Here is a 16,963-nt window from a genome sequence, read left to right on the forward strand (position 1 = left end):
TCAAAAACACAAAGGAAACCAAAACCTCTCTCAAAACCACATTTAAAAAAAGCAGTTGTCCTTATACCTGCAGTGCCAATTTCAATGCATTCAAGGCAAAATGTTACCACAAAAGCCACCAAACATCTTGTCTGAATAAAGACAGCATGACTTTCCCCCACCATTCTATCACTATTAATATGGTGTTCTAGACCCACTACCACTGCTTAAAAAATCACATTAAGGCTGCGATGTTCATTTTTATTCTTTTAAAGTGAACAGACAAGCCATATTTCCTTGTTTTTTTCCAAGACATAAAATAGGACCATTCAAAATTAAACGAAATAAAGTACCTTCAGCTGGCCCTTGAAAACCTATAAGGAAAAGCTAACGCACAACACAAATTCAGACACCAGCAGCCTTGGACAAAGATGACAGCTCTCCCTGGATGACACTTGACTCTTTCTGCACACACACACCCACACAAAATACATAAATTAAAAAAGCTTAGCCAGAATTGCACTGAGAAGAAGAAGAAAGAGGTCGAGGAGAATTTTCCCAAAATTCCCTGTTATGTAGGCATGTGTTGAAACTAAGCGGAGGCAAACAGACTGCTGATCTCTATTTTATTACTGCTGCTACTTTCATTTCTCTGAGAAATTCAGGACAGATCACTGAAACTGCTTAAACCACTCAAAACTCACTTCAATAATTTTAAGGTTAGTGAAAAGAGATAGCAGAGAATGTTATTTATTTTAAATGACTTTATTTCAAAATATAATCAAAGGTGTTCAAGACCAATCTGAAACACTTTATCACAGTGAGGTAGCTGTATCTCAGTGAAAATCACCTTGGGAAAGTGAATGGCATCTTTGCAACCTAAAACATAGATTATTGCACTTCATTGGACTGCCTTTGACTAATACAATTAATTCTCACATTCCTATCACCAAAGTACACTACCTGAGAAAATAAGGCCCTATCTTTCTAGCTGTCAATCTTTAATGCTGTGGTCGAATTCCTGTCATGACACTTTGTCTTTGTGTAACACATAACTGTGAATGGTGGGATAAATGTAACATAGTCAAGACTTAATTTTCTCAATATTATCCAGCTTGCCATCAGGCTGGCAGATATTTAGTATCTTAACTGTTAAGCCATCAAATAGGATAATTCACCAGTGGAATACCACAGATTTTTTTTAAATAAAGAATGCTTGTCATATTGCTAATTTATTTTAAACAAAATTATATACAAAGCAGGGCAAAGAGATTTCACTTCCTGCTTAGGAATACTGAAAGCCATCCAGAGCTCTCCTCAATCAAGCACCAAACTAGCACTTCAGCATGTCAGGATCCTTCAGCTTCTCCCTGCCTCTTACCAATCAAGGATTATGAATCCTGCAGCAAATGTAAAACACAGAAGTCACTGGGGGAAAAACCAATCCACTAGTGCAATGGCCCACAGTAATATCTAAAGAGTAAAACAACTTTAATAGCTCCTACAGTTTTACCCTGCCAAACTTTTCTGTGTCCTTCCTCCTCTCCTTTGGTTTGTTTCTGTCTTTGCTTGTCAGGAGGATTAATATGGGCAGTTCCAGCTGAAAGATATACCCTCCTCAGGCATGAGGTTACCAAGAAAATATAATTTTTACCTTCCAGGTTGTATGTGGGGAGTAAATAAGCTGTGTGGATACCAGCGAAGGGAATGTAATGAAAATGCACATGTGACTATAAAGTAGGTAAGACAAAAACCCCAGTCCTGAGGCCTTCTAACAAAAAAAAAGTAATCCTGACTGAAAATTGTTTGGATCACTCTCACAAATGACACCATCAGCTTAGCTGATGTAGACCTGTCCACAGCCAAGTTTCTTCAAATGGGGTTCAGAGCTTCCTCAGTGCTCGTGGGGGAACCACAGCCTTGGGAAACAAGTCAGGGTGTTGTGGGAGATCCTCACGTGGCATATTCCAGCCAACTTTATCAGCTTTGGTCTCAATGGCTTTTTTGTTTTGGTTTGCAACCTGAGAACAGTTTTGAGATGCACCCTTACTGTCCTCCTGATTATTTTTTTGCTCTCTGTTCCCCTTTCTGGGACAGTCACACAGAAAAATCGATGTGATGAGCTTTTCTGAAAGCTGCCAAAAGGGTTTGGAATCCTTGAGACAAAGTCAAGGTGGTTCAAAAGAACTCAGAGTAAGAGCCAATGAAGAAAGTCTGTGATAGGGTTAAGAAATAAAAAACGTGACTTTAATTAAAAACAAAGAGAAATTAATTACATTTCATCAAGAATTCAAGAAGTATGAGCTGGAAAAAGCCTCTAAGCTGATTGTAGCTTAGAGGATTCCATTTTGGAGAAGAGACTAAAGACACTTTAAGGTCCCAACACAAATTTAGATTGAACCTGCGCTGAGAAGAAAGATTAGGAAGACTTATAAAATTTTAAAGATTTTTTTGAATTTTTTTTTTTTTTTTTAGGAAAATTTCAATTTTTTGTCAGTATGATCTGGTTTTTAGTTGAAAGAATACTGAAAACAAATGGGGAAATACCTTATTTGCTGTAAGGAAAATGCTACTAGAATACTGTAAGAAACATTTAATATTTTTTTCCTTTATAGAATACAGAAATGCAAGTTAAGATAAACTCCAGAGAAAATTACCAAGTAATTAATAATTAAAATTTCAAATAGCAAAAATAGAAAAATCAGTACTAATAATCATTAACATAAAATTATGGATGTTAGAAATATTAGTGGTTTGAGATAAGTGTCTACTCTCTGAGCCTCCATTCTCTTCCCATGTGATCAGAATAGATATGAAAGTTCTCAAAGATCTCTTTTTTGCAGAAGCTTTCCCTGCCCTCTCAGCCTCCATAGCATTCATATCTATTTCCATTTGGTGAGAACCTTCCCAAGGTTCCCAATCTCAGCTGGAACTAAGCACAGTACTGTATCTGCATTCCACAGCACCTAATGGTGCAGGCAAGATTTCAATTTAGAAAAATCACTAAATATTATCTTTATAATTTGAGTTTTCTGAATAATAAATGATTTAGATGGAAACAGAGGATCATTAGCAACTGTTAGACTGTAAGTTTATCATCAGTCTCAAGTGAAATTATTCAGTTAACAGTTATTTTTTCTTCATGAAGATTGCACATGATCTTCATAGGCATGGTGATTTTACAATCTGACCTCTCAAACAGAAAAGCTCAGATGAAGCAAAGTTCAAGAAAATTGGGGGTATAATCAGTAGCAAAGTGTGAAGTACAGAAAAATTACAGAGCAAGCTTTGCTACTGCAGCAAATCACTGATAATAAACTCAACAGCACCATTTCAGAAATACGTGGCACTGAAGGTCAGATAAGACAGTTCTCAAATGAAGCAAGAGTAGTAGATCTAGTTCAAGAAGTACTTCATTGTATATGCTCTACCCATGCACAAGCATGCAAAATATTAACTTTATGCACTTATTGGGTACGAAAAAAAAAAAGTCCCTCATTATAACTCAAACCCAACACACAATCTTTTCTTTTTCAGGAATCACATAAGAAATTCCAATCAAGAACTATCACATTAGCCCATCATATGTATACAGAGCAAATTAAATATTTTCAAGAGTTGTGTGTTATTAGAGACCTTATCCAGAACTACAGGTTTTTAGAATACGTATGACATCCATTCAAATATTAGAATATATTGTTAAAGGGTGGACCTGGAGAGAGATTTCCTGCTGATTAAATGGTCTGGATTCCAATATTTCAATGAGAACTTAAGGAATATGAAAAAAAAAAAAATTAAAAAAAAAAATCTTTCATACGTTCTCTAACAAAATCACTTTATTTTCAAAATTTTCTTTCATGAAAAACTGTATTTTAATGTGAAAATGTAGAAGCGTCAAACACATTCCCCAAAAGTGTTAGTGTGGTTTGGAATGTTATTTACTTGACCTTTCCAAAATAATTTTAAGCTTATCTGGGAAAAAAAAATTGTATCTTTTTTTTCTAAAATCACCATAAATGAAGAAAGATCAGTTCACGCAGCTCAACTGTACACCCCATTATTCAAGTATTTATCAACAAAAAGCAATTTCAAAGTAGCTGCCTTGAGAGCATTCAGGGATAATAGCTGGACAATTCATCCATAAAATTAAGCCAACAATTCCACCACAAGTTTCTTGACAGACTTTTCGTACCTGAAAATGTCAACTAAACACTATTCTTCTTCAGTTCAATAACAAAAGCTGTATTACACAGTGATTTCTTAATTCATCTGGCTGTTTGGCTTTCATCTGCATTGTGCTTTAAAGTTTGGACCACATCTTCTAGTGTCTAACCAAGAGTCTTCTGGAGAAGCCAAATTTATAAATATGACAATTATTTAATAGCTTAATGTCCTTTTAGAACATTGATGTATATGCAAAATCTAAATATTTCCACACAATTTGAAGGGCTATGCTTTGAAGAATAACACATGTATGAAATTCTCTGGGTGTTTCTAAGGCTACCTTTGACACAGAGTTTTAATGAGTCAGTTCTTTAGGCCTGACATAGAATAACCTCGCTACTCCTTACTTTCATTTTCGCTAAAACTATCCAGCTGATGTGGATTTCAAAGGACATGATGACGATGATGATGATGATGAAAAAAGCGATCTCTTCCTGGATAATTTACCAGACTCTGCTTGATTTCTTTTGTCTGTGGGTGTGTATGCGTGCATGCATGGTGGGGAAGAGGAAGAGAGAAAAAAAAATGATAGTTTGAGGTGAAGTAAGGCTTTTAAGATAGACAAAGTCTTCAGGAGCGTTCTTTTATTTATTTTTCATTAGAAAACTCAGGCTCCTCTGTCTCTGAGTTGTCTTCTGCACTTCTTAATGTATTTTTACATTACATTTTCTTGTATTTCTACATTGCATTCCCTTATCTTCTCATAAGATGGGAACAGGAAAAACTTTTCACCTTTGTTTTAAGGACTCAAAATTGAGACTTCCTTCTTTTAATTCAAACACAGATATAAACAAGAAAAATCTCAATACTATTAGGTACAGGTATTCAAATGCACTAAATTTCTAATTGTGTCCTAAGATGTCTTCTGAGTCCTGCATTCTTGATATGCCTTGATTCCTGAAAGGGCAATTTTATGGTTTTTTTTTAACTAAAATTACCCACTAAAGTAGCCATAAATGTTATTATTGATACATCACACCACAGCCCAAGCTTTGTTCACCCAAAGGCAGGATATTCCCACAGGTAAAGAAAGTGTTTTCTCCAAGATGAGTGTGTAAATGAGATATTTCAACTCAGAAACTTTAAAGGAGGAAACTTTAGTAATTATCCAGTTTTAACTCTATTATTTTAACACCAAAACAGAGGGTAACAGGATTACTGATGAGTTTGCTGCTCAACCTGGATGCTGCTTCCTTCCCTTCCACCTCCCCTCTAGTGAATATATTTTATGTGGTTTTTTATATAAGTTTATGATGACGTGGTGTCCAAAAACACTACACAAGATTTATCAGAGGTCTGTAGTGAAAACATTTGCAAATCAAAAGATCTGCTGCCTATTCAGTAAACTTAGTTTTCCAAGAAATAAGAAAATATCCTCACCTCCTCGGTTTTCTTTCAATTTACTGTTCTACTCAGTTTCTACTTTCTTGGAGAGATTGAAAAAGAAACTTGCATAAATTGAAAAGTGCACCATCCTGGAATTATGAGTGGCCACAGAAGGTGAGCCTCTATAAATGTATTTGGAGGTAGGATTTAATAAACCCGGGTGTCTGGAGCAGATTTGGTACAGTGCCATTTACCAGATGCAGAGAACAGTCAATCACAGAGATTTACAACTAGAACAAAAATGAAGAAAAAAGGTGGGAAAAAAGACCACCGAGGAAGGAGAGTGGATACAAGGGACAGGAATCCAGGAAATACAGAGTTTAGGATTGTAGCTAATGAGAAAAGTGGAGCAGGGTGGACAAATCTGAGAATTTATGGAAGGGAAGAAACACAAATATAAAAGTGATTTCAATTGCATACTTCCAGGACAAACAGCAAGAGAGGCCAAGTAGCTTGTAGAGCTGGGAAGTGAAGAGATCAAGCAGCAGGTTTAAACAAACAAAAGAGAATACTTTTCCCTCAAAGCACGTAACTCAATTCAGAAACTTGTTGCCACAGGTTACTGTGAAAGCTAACATGACAAATGTTTTGCAATGGGACTGGACAAGCAGGTGGAATATAAATAATGTTATAGTTAGGAAAGGTGCAGTGGGACCTTTGGTCTTACACACTGTAGGAGATCTTCTGTTTGAAAGCACATTTCAAAATACTAATGAGGATGTAACTCAGTCTTTCAGCTGCCTTTATTTGCAGAAAATAGCTTGCCTAAGAAAAAAATACAAAATAGAGAGGCTGAAGACAAAGGAATATGTTATGACACTTTTTATTCCTCAGAGATACTAAGCAACTGGCTCAAATGCTTTGTATGTATAATATGGGTAATATTATGTATGTAATATATGTATATTAGGGCAATAAGAACTGCCTTGACCATCCACAGCTGCTGATTTATATTAATTTCCATACTGCTCTTCTAGATGACTGCTACATGACACATTATAGCTCTGAATATTTCAATTAATTTAATGCTTGTCTGTAGACTGGCACATCAGGATGTTTCACCAAGGTTCTTCATGTCAAATAGGTCTGCAAATTATCAAATGCTGCTGTTGCCATTAAGAAGGTTTGTCAATGATGTGGGCTTGTGTCACTCACTCCAGTGTGATGATGAACTAAGTCCTCAGCAGTGACCTCCAGAGGTTATGAACCACCCCTACATAAATCACAGGTGTATCTTCAGTTTGATTATGATAGACCACCTCCTTCCTCTACCCCAGCTAAGTCAGTGCACTTCTTACCTAAGCTTTGCGAGTAGAATCCGTGTTTTTGGGTTGAGCAACATGAGTCTGACAGTTTGCTCTCTTTGGTGATGATTAATGACAAGTATTTGGACAAAGGTAAACAAAAATTCTTAATAAATTGGAAGAGAGTGAAAATTGCCTGGGGCACATTACCAAAGAAAGGGTGTAATATATCCAGCCAGAATGTGCACTTCTAAAGCACCAGGCTCACCAATTAGAATACAGAAGTGACAACAGCTACAGGCATTAAAGCTTGTGCTTTTGTTACTGCAAGAGACAAATGTTTGAGCAAACTACGTCTTGCCTTTGTACTTCTGCCTATAAACTCTGACTTTGTGCCCACCCTCCTGCTTCACAAAGTATTTTATGACATTCATTATTAACAATAAATGTTAAGAAAAATTAAATTAGCAGACATATTGATTCAAGCAAAGCAGCATGAGCATATTTAATAGCCCATGCCGTTAACTTTATTCAAATAGGTTCAATTTCTCTGAAGTCTGATTTCTTTAATTATACTACAAATATAAAAAGATTTTTTTATGTTATCAGATAGTAATTGCATTGGACAGACTGCCATTCCTCTGCTTATAGCAATATTTTTTTCCAGTGCCATCCCTTAACATCAAAATAGTATTACTTCATCATCCCTTGCCGTGGAAAAAAACCTATTTTTCCATATAATTTTGTGCCTGGGTTGGTTCAGTTAAAGGCATGAGACACTCTTTGCTTGGTTTGTACAATTAATACTTATAAATACTTTGCTTGCCTTTAATCTCTAATTATAATAAACTATTCCTTCCATTTTTAGGCAATCCTCTCTCTGCACTAAAGCTGTCTAAATCTTCTCTCAGTTAGTAAGATAACTTTAGGAACTGACAGAATTAGCAGATTCAGTACCACTGAGAGGGGGATTTCATGGGGGGAAAAAAAAGAATAGAAGCCAGATGAAGCTTTTATAACATTAACAAACAGAAAGACAGAAAATCTTTCAGAGTAGAAGTGAAAAAAAGGGAAAAAAATGTAGTGCAAATCACAGTATACATAAGAAAAGAAAAGCTCTGAATCAGGTTGCACTCCCCTGCCTCTGCAGAGGAGACCTTCCACTGATGTCCTCTGCTTCCTCACGCAAGTTCACATGGAAAATCTGGCATGTACTTGTATTAGAAACCTAACAGTCAAAGTAAGAAGGCATACTTATGGGATAAATCAACTCTGACAAAGAAGTAGGACAAAAAAATTACATCAACACATTAAGCACAGGGGAAGGGATGAGAAATCAAAGGATGCTTCCAGATATATTTAGGAAGATAAAAAAAATACATCCTCTATTAAATGGAAGGATGCATCTCAGAAAGTGATAAAAAGTAGGTTTTTCAGCCCCCAGAGAAATAGAGAGAAAATATTGTATAATTTGGGGAGGATTATGTTTCACTAGAGACTTTCGTGAATATAATGAGCTAAAGAAGGGGTAAGGCTGCTTAAATTGATCTATACAACTGATTGTTCTACACTTGATAAAATAATTGTGTCAGTCTCCTCTGTACTTAAAATAAACCTAGCAGCTCTGAAATGCAGTGAGTTGTTAAGCACTAAACATCATCCCATACTCTGTCACATTACTCTCATTGTTTCAGAAAGCTCAGAAGCACCTGACATTTACCTTCTCTAGTTCCAACACTGGAATTGCAGAAATGCAATTAGGAAAAACTCTGGTACTCATAACAGAAAAGGTCAGCAGCGAGGGAGCTAAAGCTGATAACATGCCTAATATGCTGCCAAACATAACAGAACGCCTCCCTGATAATGAATGATTTTACAGACTGCCATGAAGTTGTTTGCAAGATAATCAGATCAACAGGGGGCACACCACTGTGTGAAAGACACACAGGAAATGGTGAAATAGTCTTTGATAGAGGTATATTGCAGAGCCATCACTGATGGGAAAAAAAATCTACCCTTATCAAAGGCCATATTTTCAGAAATAATCACGTAAGTAAACTGGGCAGAAAAGAAAAATCACAGAATTTTCAACATAGGGCAAGCGCAGAAGCCATTACCTCACCAAAGGCAGCGCAGTTCGTACCTGCAGCCAACAACCACCACCCCACCACCTCCAGGATGTAAAGGACATTTTTTTTTTCTTTTTCTCTTCTTGTGGTAACCAATGTAAGTCGGGGTGAGGGGGTTCAGTTTTTCTCCTTGTCTTTAATAACAGAAATACTCACGCAGCAGTACAGGCTCTGTGTTCCTCATGCAAAGACCTCCCCCTTACTTGTGCCACTAATTCTACATAAACTAATAGCGAACTTTAGGGAAAATGAAAAGTAATCTAAGGGTTTCTTTTGACAAATGAGATTTCAACAGCACCAATAAACAGCTCCTTACTGAAAGCAGTACTTATCAGAAGTTTTATGCCAAATACCTAAAGGCAGGTTAAACCTGTAGTGAAAAATGGTTTTGAGACCTTACAACCACCAAAGAAACATGTATTTGTTATAACTGAATTCATCATGAGCAAATAAAATCGACATAATTCCCATGTCTACTTACAGACTATCATTTTCATTAGGTTTTTTTCATTTTATTTTGTCATAGTTATATGAAGTCACATTTTTTTAAAATTTACACCAAAAAAAAGTACCGTCATGAACTACAGTGGGGCTTCTGCCTTTATATTCACTTAGATTAAAATTCAAATTATGGAAATCATCATCTTCCAGGAATATATATTTGTGATGAGAAAACATCATGTTTTGAGACTGTTAGATCCATATTGCAAGGCTATATTAAAGGTAAATCCTAATTTTGTATTATAGTTTCTCCTATATCCAAGTTATATCAATCTGCTTCGTGATCAACTTAGAAGGCAGCTATTCTTTTCACGTGATACATATTGTTGTCTAATTTATAAAGGAAAAAAATCAACTGTAACTAAATATGAACCTTCCTATTTTTCAGTTTTATTAGAAGTAGTATAATGAATTAATGGCATGACATAGTTTTGATGACTGACCGTAATGATAGGCCAGATGACGACCAGCTAACTTGGACAAGCTGAATTTTCTCAGTAGCAGGTTATAACTTGCGCGAAGAATCTGATCTCCCATCTTTGGTGGTCTATAAATAGCTAAACAGAAAACCTCAAGCACTCACTGTCTGGTACTTCTCTTCATATATCCTTTTGTGACAAGCTTTATCTGAACAGCTGGGCCTGAGGCAAGTGTTTTTAAAACAGGACCGACATACTGCAAAACATTTTTACAGGTGCTTACTTAGCAAAAAGTTCACAGCATAAGTGACTACATTTTGGTTAAACTGTATGAAGAGAGGCACGCTAATAAAAGAAAGATAACATCCTTCCCATAGCTAGGTGATAGCATAGATAGGAGTGCAATTACACTGCCAACTTTTTTCTTGCTATTCGTTGTGTGATGAACATAAGCAGCTGATTGTATTGGCTAGAAATGTTACATATGCATTACATGCACTAACAAGAACACACTCACCATGTACTATCAGGACATATTCTGTGCTGTTTCGGCCAATAGGATTTTTTGCTTCACATCGGTATGTGCCATTGTCTGTTTTGTTTAGGAAACTGATGCTTAGAACCCTGCCATTGACAACCATTCTCTCTGGATCTGGGAGCTCTCCACCGTCCTTTGTCCACAGTACTGGTTCTGGCCTGTTGGATCCAAAGCAATGCATTTATTTAGATACATGAAACACGTATATGCAACATATGCATCAGAAATAGTAGCATCAGAAACTTAAAGAGTAGTAACCTACCATCAAAGAGTATGCAATGATCGTTTGAATTACTGGATATAATGAACTGTCACTATTACAGCCTCACCATCCCAGATGTCAGCTATTAAAGAAAGTGAAAGAACAAGCAGAGAAAAGAAGAGAAATCAAAAAGGAAGTAGAACAGGACTGGAACAGGCCGAGATCTTTCCTAAATTAAAAAATAGTCCTTTCGAGGTTTCAGGGCCCACAGTTTGGCAAGATGCTCGGCAAGCTAAGTGAAAACATCTTTCTGTTTTTGTGATGAACAATATGGTTCTGTGTGGCTGACAGGAACCAGAAATCATGCAAGCAGGGTGAGGTACACATAAGTGATTTGTAAATGGATTCTCAAATTATTTAGGCCATTCACATTCACAAGTGCAGTCGCACAAGCCGAGTGTTTTCCCTGAGCCAGGCTTATCAGTCTCAAAGCAGCACATCTTACACACAATCTAAATTTGTTTCGGTTGCTGCACTGTGTCACAGACCATCCCTTTTCCCGCCCCTTCTGCATCCTTCCCTCAAATAATTGCTTGTTACACATGTTATCACAAGCAATGTAAGATTTAACTTGAAATCCTTGATTTCCTTCTTTTGTGAAGCCTTTCCTCTTGTGCCTCCTGCACTCGCCTCAGCCAGGCCAAAAGCAAAGCACTGGCAGGGGTAACCCCCCAGGGCACCACAGAGAAGGGAGCTGACCCTCCTGCAGATTCAGATATTCACAGATTCACGCCTTCCCACTGGCAAGTGATACCTAACTCTTTCCTAAAGACTCTCAAGAAGCTCCATAGTTCAGGAGATTTGCCTAACAGAAAGCAGGGTGTATTTATTACTGCTACTCAGTCTTTGCCTATCTGTAACAAGATATACTTTCAAATTTACAGGAGGGAAATCACCAAAAAAGGCAGACTCAAGACTGGGAATGAAAGGTCGTTTTACTGAATCCTGTCTACAGCATCTCAGGCCTTTAGACACTAATCACTTAAACAAGATATATTACAGCCTGGGGATTCACTGATACCTTGCTTGTAGCTGGTAGCTTTGTACACTGTTACCCAAATATCAATCTCCTTTGGGTACACTATTTAAGGGATTTCAGTCCGAAGCTGCTCTAGATTGGCACATATATTTGATAGGAGAGTATTGCGTTATATTATCCTATTGAAATATAAAGTTGTGTGACTAAATAATGAAACAAAATATATTACAGTGTTATAAAATTAGCAGTTGCCAAAATAGTCAATAGTCTTACTAAAGAAATAGTTAATGTCATTAATTTAAAGTAGGTGTCCAAAGCCTATTAAATTTAATAAGTATTAAGAATAAGAATTAAACCCAAATACTTAAGGAGAAACATTTTGCCAAAATGTGGCCTCATGCACAGAAAAACACTCCTAATGATTTCAATGACATGATTTTCTTTAGGTTAGGCAAGACATGTAAACAGGGAATTTTTCTGAAGTGCACCTACTACTATATAATTCATATAACTCTTTAAAGTAAAAATACTGTGGGTCCCTTCCAACTCAGAATATTCTGTGAACATCCAAAACACTTATCTTGAAATATAACAGATTTATACACGTTTTAGTAATATTTGGATGACACCCTGCTAAAACATCATTGGACTTAGACTGGCTGTTCTCTGAAGTTACGACTTTTTTTTCAGAAAATCATATACCCAGAGAATAAAGCAAGGATTAAGAACTGTTGATGTAATGGGCCTTATTTATACCCACCACAAATATGTCATAATCCTCTTCCTAAGTGCACTTTCATGAACTGGTGTCTAAATGCACATGACAAACAATACACACACTTCCTTTCCGCTTAATGCGAGCAGGGACTGTGGGTGTCCGTGCTGTGGCAGAAACGTTGCCCTGCAGAGTTCACAATATCAGGGTGTGATTTGCTCTGACATGTTAGGGTGGATTTGTTCAATTTTCTAGCGAACTCCTCGTTGTTTCCCCTTTACCAGCTTACTGTGAATCTGCAGTCCCAGGAGTGGAGACTCTGAAACACTTCTGCTACAATGTGCACCATTACCTGCATAAACGGCGTGTTAAAGCAACTTCTGTGCAGTGGTAATTTATGGAACTTACGTTTTAAATTGAAACTGGATGGCATATCCTAGGGGAAAACCCATAGGATAACAAATAAGTATGAAATGGAGACTTAGATATAAATTATTCAGGGGCTCTGTCACATTGTAATATACCAGCTGTAGTCTTACACAGAGCACTTAGCCATGGTTGCAAAGTGATGTGCGGCAGAAAAATCACAGCTTAGAGAGAGGCAGATCTGCATACTGTGGATGTTGGGAAAGCTGCTAATCAACAGTTAATATTAAGCCATCCTGTGCTGTATTGGTGGCAGCAGCAGAACAATTCCTGGGCAGCAGGCAACACGTCCTGGTGACCGGCCACAGCTCTCAGGCCTGACGGTGCCTAAAGCAGCAGTTCTGTCACAACCACAAAATTTAATTTTGCCTGTGCTGCTGGGAAGCTTTGAGACACTCTGGTCTAAATGATTCACTAGTCAGGCAGGAGTGAGCTGAGAACATGAGACATACTCATGCACCCAGGCCATCATGCTGCTGCGGTCAGCGACAAGGGGATGGCTGTTTAGGGAAAGCACACGAGTACATCCCTTTTCCGAGGTCCATTCCTCCTGCACTCTGCCAGCATCCACAATCATTCTGTCAGGGATGCTGGAGGGCACATCTCTTGTTTTCTTTTGTACCTACTTGCTATTTAGACCTGTTGCCTACAAATGTCACTTACATCTTTTGGAATCTGCTAATAATGTCCATCAACTCAGCCTCCTGTAGCAATGAATTCTGGAAGTTCCCTACCTGCTATGCAAAAATGTATTTACTTTTATCTCTCTTACACTGATCTCCTAGTAGTGGCAATGAATATTGCAGGATATGGTAAGTAACACTTCTACATATGATAATCTTGTTATAAGTTATGACAGCCTTGTACTTAGTAGGCCCCTCTCTCTCCCTCTTTCTCTGTTCGAATTTGATACATTCTGAGACTATCAGCAGGGGAAAAAAAATACAAGAAGAAAGGGCAAAGGAATCTCAACTTTAGAGCATATTGACTGTTGTTTCATAATTGCCTTGGTGCCTTCATTGTCCAAAGTACAAATGCAGTTGAAACACTAATGGGAAAGGCTCTCTTTCTCTGACACAAGGCACAGACAACTGCAAATCCCCCCTTGTTTATCCTACTGAAACACGAGTGCAAACCCAGACAGAGGTTTTTTCTCTTAGCCAACATTTTGGCTTGGGTTTGACACGCTAAAACACCTGACAAATATGCACACTCCTAATATCACACTTTTTTCCCTGTTGCATAAATCTCTAATATTGCAGAATTTCAGTGCTTTTTTCCACACTAGTGGGTTGCTCTAATGCTATCTATTCCTCTGTGGACTGGAACAAATAGGGTGTCCCCGTGCCTTGGGTTTGCTCTCCCTTCAAGCTGAATCACACTTAGCCATTTAATACCTATTTTTCTTCAGACAATCTTGAAAGCATCTTCCTTGGAGCCCAGCTGCTGTAAAATCAGAATAAGCACTCTGGCCACTAATGCAATTGCACGCTGCTCCCTTCACACATCTCCTGGCACAAACAAGCTCACTGACCCACTCTATCCTAACAGGAACACGCAGCCTGTTAGTTACAATACACTAACCCAAAGAACTAGTCTGTCCTCCCTTTTTTTATTTTTTTTTGCTGCATTGGGTAAGAGCTGCTTTTCTGTATCTGAGGTTGAATCCCTCCCATGTGGATGTGGTTAAGTGGAACCGAGCTCTGCTGCCACTCAGACCCTGCACTGGGTTGAAGGAGGCAGCAGAGCTGAAGCACCAAGATGCTGTTGGCTTCCCCAACACACAGCCCTGCTTTGGGCTTACCCACACTAATTTGCTCCCAGCGTGACACCTTTGAAAACAAACCCAAACAAATTAAGCATGCTGTACTGATGAAATACTTCCACAGACCCAGCTCAGCTGTGACAGCCCCCGATATTTCTTTGACTTTGGTTTGTGTTGCCTTTACTGATTTGACTTTGCGCTCAGCTGCTCACGGTGGCATTATCAGGACTGTGTTAAACAGAAAGAAGCCAGAGATAGCAATCACAAGCATTATGAACAGTCGTGTCTCTGCCTGCCCCCCCAAGAAATCTGAACTCCATACTTCCCTGATGAACTGTTAAATGGGCTTAGATTTCATTATAAGCTATGTTTAATCCTAACAGAAAAGCCCAGAAGCATTCAGTGACTGACTTATAGCAGGGAACAGTTTTTTAGGATAAATAAATGATTTTGCTGCATGTCTTCCTGTTAGCTTCAAAACCTGACATAAAAAGCAACAAAATTTGGTATTCTTTCCCAGACAAACTGAAATGAGACTGCAATGAAGGGATCAAAACACTGGTGTGAAGTTGCACAATGATTCATGTTTTATACTGTGGAACAGGAGTTTTCTTGCAAGTGATTGAACAAAGAATTTGTAAATTAAGCAAAATTGTTTTCTAATCTTGGGGTTAAGAAAAGTTTTTTTCCCCGAAATAAGTCAGAGAGAAAGCTAAGGGTAAGTTGAAATGTGTTGGAAAAAAAAAGTTTTCAAAACTGAAATCAGATTTGATTAGAAAAGAACACTTGGGCGCTGACACCTTTTCAACGGGTGTTTCTATAACATGAAATTCAACAGCTATATTTAAGTCCACATTAATATTTTATTTTTATAACAATGGGCTTTAAAATTACACAATGATATTTAAAAAAAGGAAATTGTTTATTTTCCATCCTCCATCCTTAACCAAAAGATGTGATGTTTCAGTCCTTTCTTACAAATCCTCCTTTCTAGCGATATTTTTATATCTAACAATTATAGTCTTTTAAAAATGATACATATATCTATTGTATTACCTCTTCTTTCTGAACAAAGTGAATTTGTGCAATGCAATCCGTTTGCACTTGAAAGTTCTCGGCTCTATTTGGTTTTTTGTTGTCCTTTTCTGATTTTTGTGTATAGAAAGGTCATGTACAAAGTGTTCTTCACCGAGACCTTGGTAAACAACACTTGGATAACTTACTGGGCCTTAGCAATAGCACAGGATAACCCTTCTGTTTCCATAAGATCACACTCAAAAAAACCCAACACCCCAGAAAAAACAAATCAACAACAAAAAAAACAATGCCACCTCTTTACATATTCAGTCTTACTGAGGTTAATATCATCCAACTGGGTATCTAAGCATCCTGTCAAAATTTTTTAGCCACTGTGGGTAAAATAAGAAGGATGGAAGAAGAATTTGAGGAACACTAACAAGACAGCTATATTCATTATTTGAGTACGGCCCTCTCAAACAATACCTTTTACTCCTCTAAACACTGTTACACTTGTATTCTCTGAAATCTATAAAAACATAATCTAGGGGATATGTTCAAATGAGTAATGGAAAAGGTATCACAACATTTATCAGAGCGTTTCTTGTTGAAATCCTGCTGCAAAGTTGAAAGTCATCTAAGGGAATGATTGCTTCATTAATTGGAAACTTATAGTTTCTCTGTATCAAGAAACTGGGTTTTTAGCTTTGTCAGTTAATCATCCAGTTCAAAGTCTAAACCCTGAGGGAGCCTCTTGTTTATATAAAGTCTCAGTCTGATGAGTCATTTTGGGATGAGCTGTTTTGGGAGTATTTCATTTATCAAAAACATCAATACCCACAGTCACTAGTCTTTCATAAGAGGCTTGGATAGATGGTTTTTATTTTATGAGATTAGAACTCCCTGTGATTTTGTTGCTCTGCAAAGCCTGAGTAACCTTCACACAGTGTTTTTCTCCCCAGAAGAATTAGTAAAGAATTTTGTAAGTACCTTTAATGAAGTTCTCTTTTATTTTTTTAAGAAGGAAGCTTTGAACCTCTGAATTGTCTCTTATATTTTTCTCTACTTTTCAAGCATCTCAACAGACATAACACAGCCTAAGAACATTTCTGATGTCCTATTTAAAATGGTTGAAAACTTTTTTAAAACGGTTAAGAATTAAATTACCAAAATATGTTAAAAATGAGGTGGCAACAAAATAAGAATTTCCACTTCTTACATCATAAAAATTTGACAAGAATTTACACCTCTAAAGACAAGAGGAACAACAAGAAATGTTGAAGACTTTTGCAGTGTATTATGTCTTTTAAAAAGTTGCTTAAATAATAAATATATAGAGATAATAAGAATCTCAAATTATGTCAGTATTCATCATTTAC

The 16,963-nt window shown here is 37.2% G+C and overlaps 1 protein-coding gene across 1 annotated transcript in view; it reads right to left on the bottom strand.

Moving 5' to 3' along the window:
* CADM2 (cell adhesion molecule 2) overlaps positions 1 to 16,963 on the bottom strand; it is a 201,202-nt gene that overhangs the window by 50,259 nt on the left and 133,980 nt on the right. The window contains exon 8 of the mRNA XM_027897992.1: positions 10,400 to 10,578. Within this exon, the coding sequence (XP_027753793.1) occupies positions 10,400 to 10,578 (179 nt within the window). The remainder of the gene's footprint in view (positions 1 to 10,399; positions 10,579 to 16,963) is intronic.

Source organism: Empidonax traillii, unplaced genomic scaffold, assembly GCF_003031625.1.
Source record: "Empidonax traillii isolate 1590-97213 ecotype Southwest subspecies unplaced genomic scaffold, ASM303162v1 scaffold573:size406305, whole genome shotgun sequence".
Taxonomy (NCBI): Eukaryota; Metazoa; Chordata; class Aves; order Passeriformes; family Tyrannidae; genus Empidonax; species Empidonax traillii.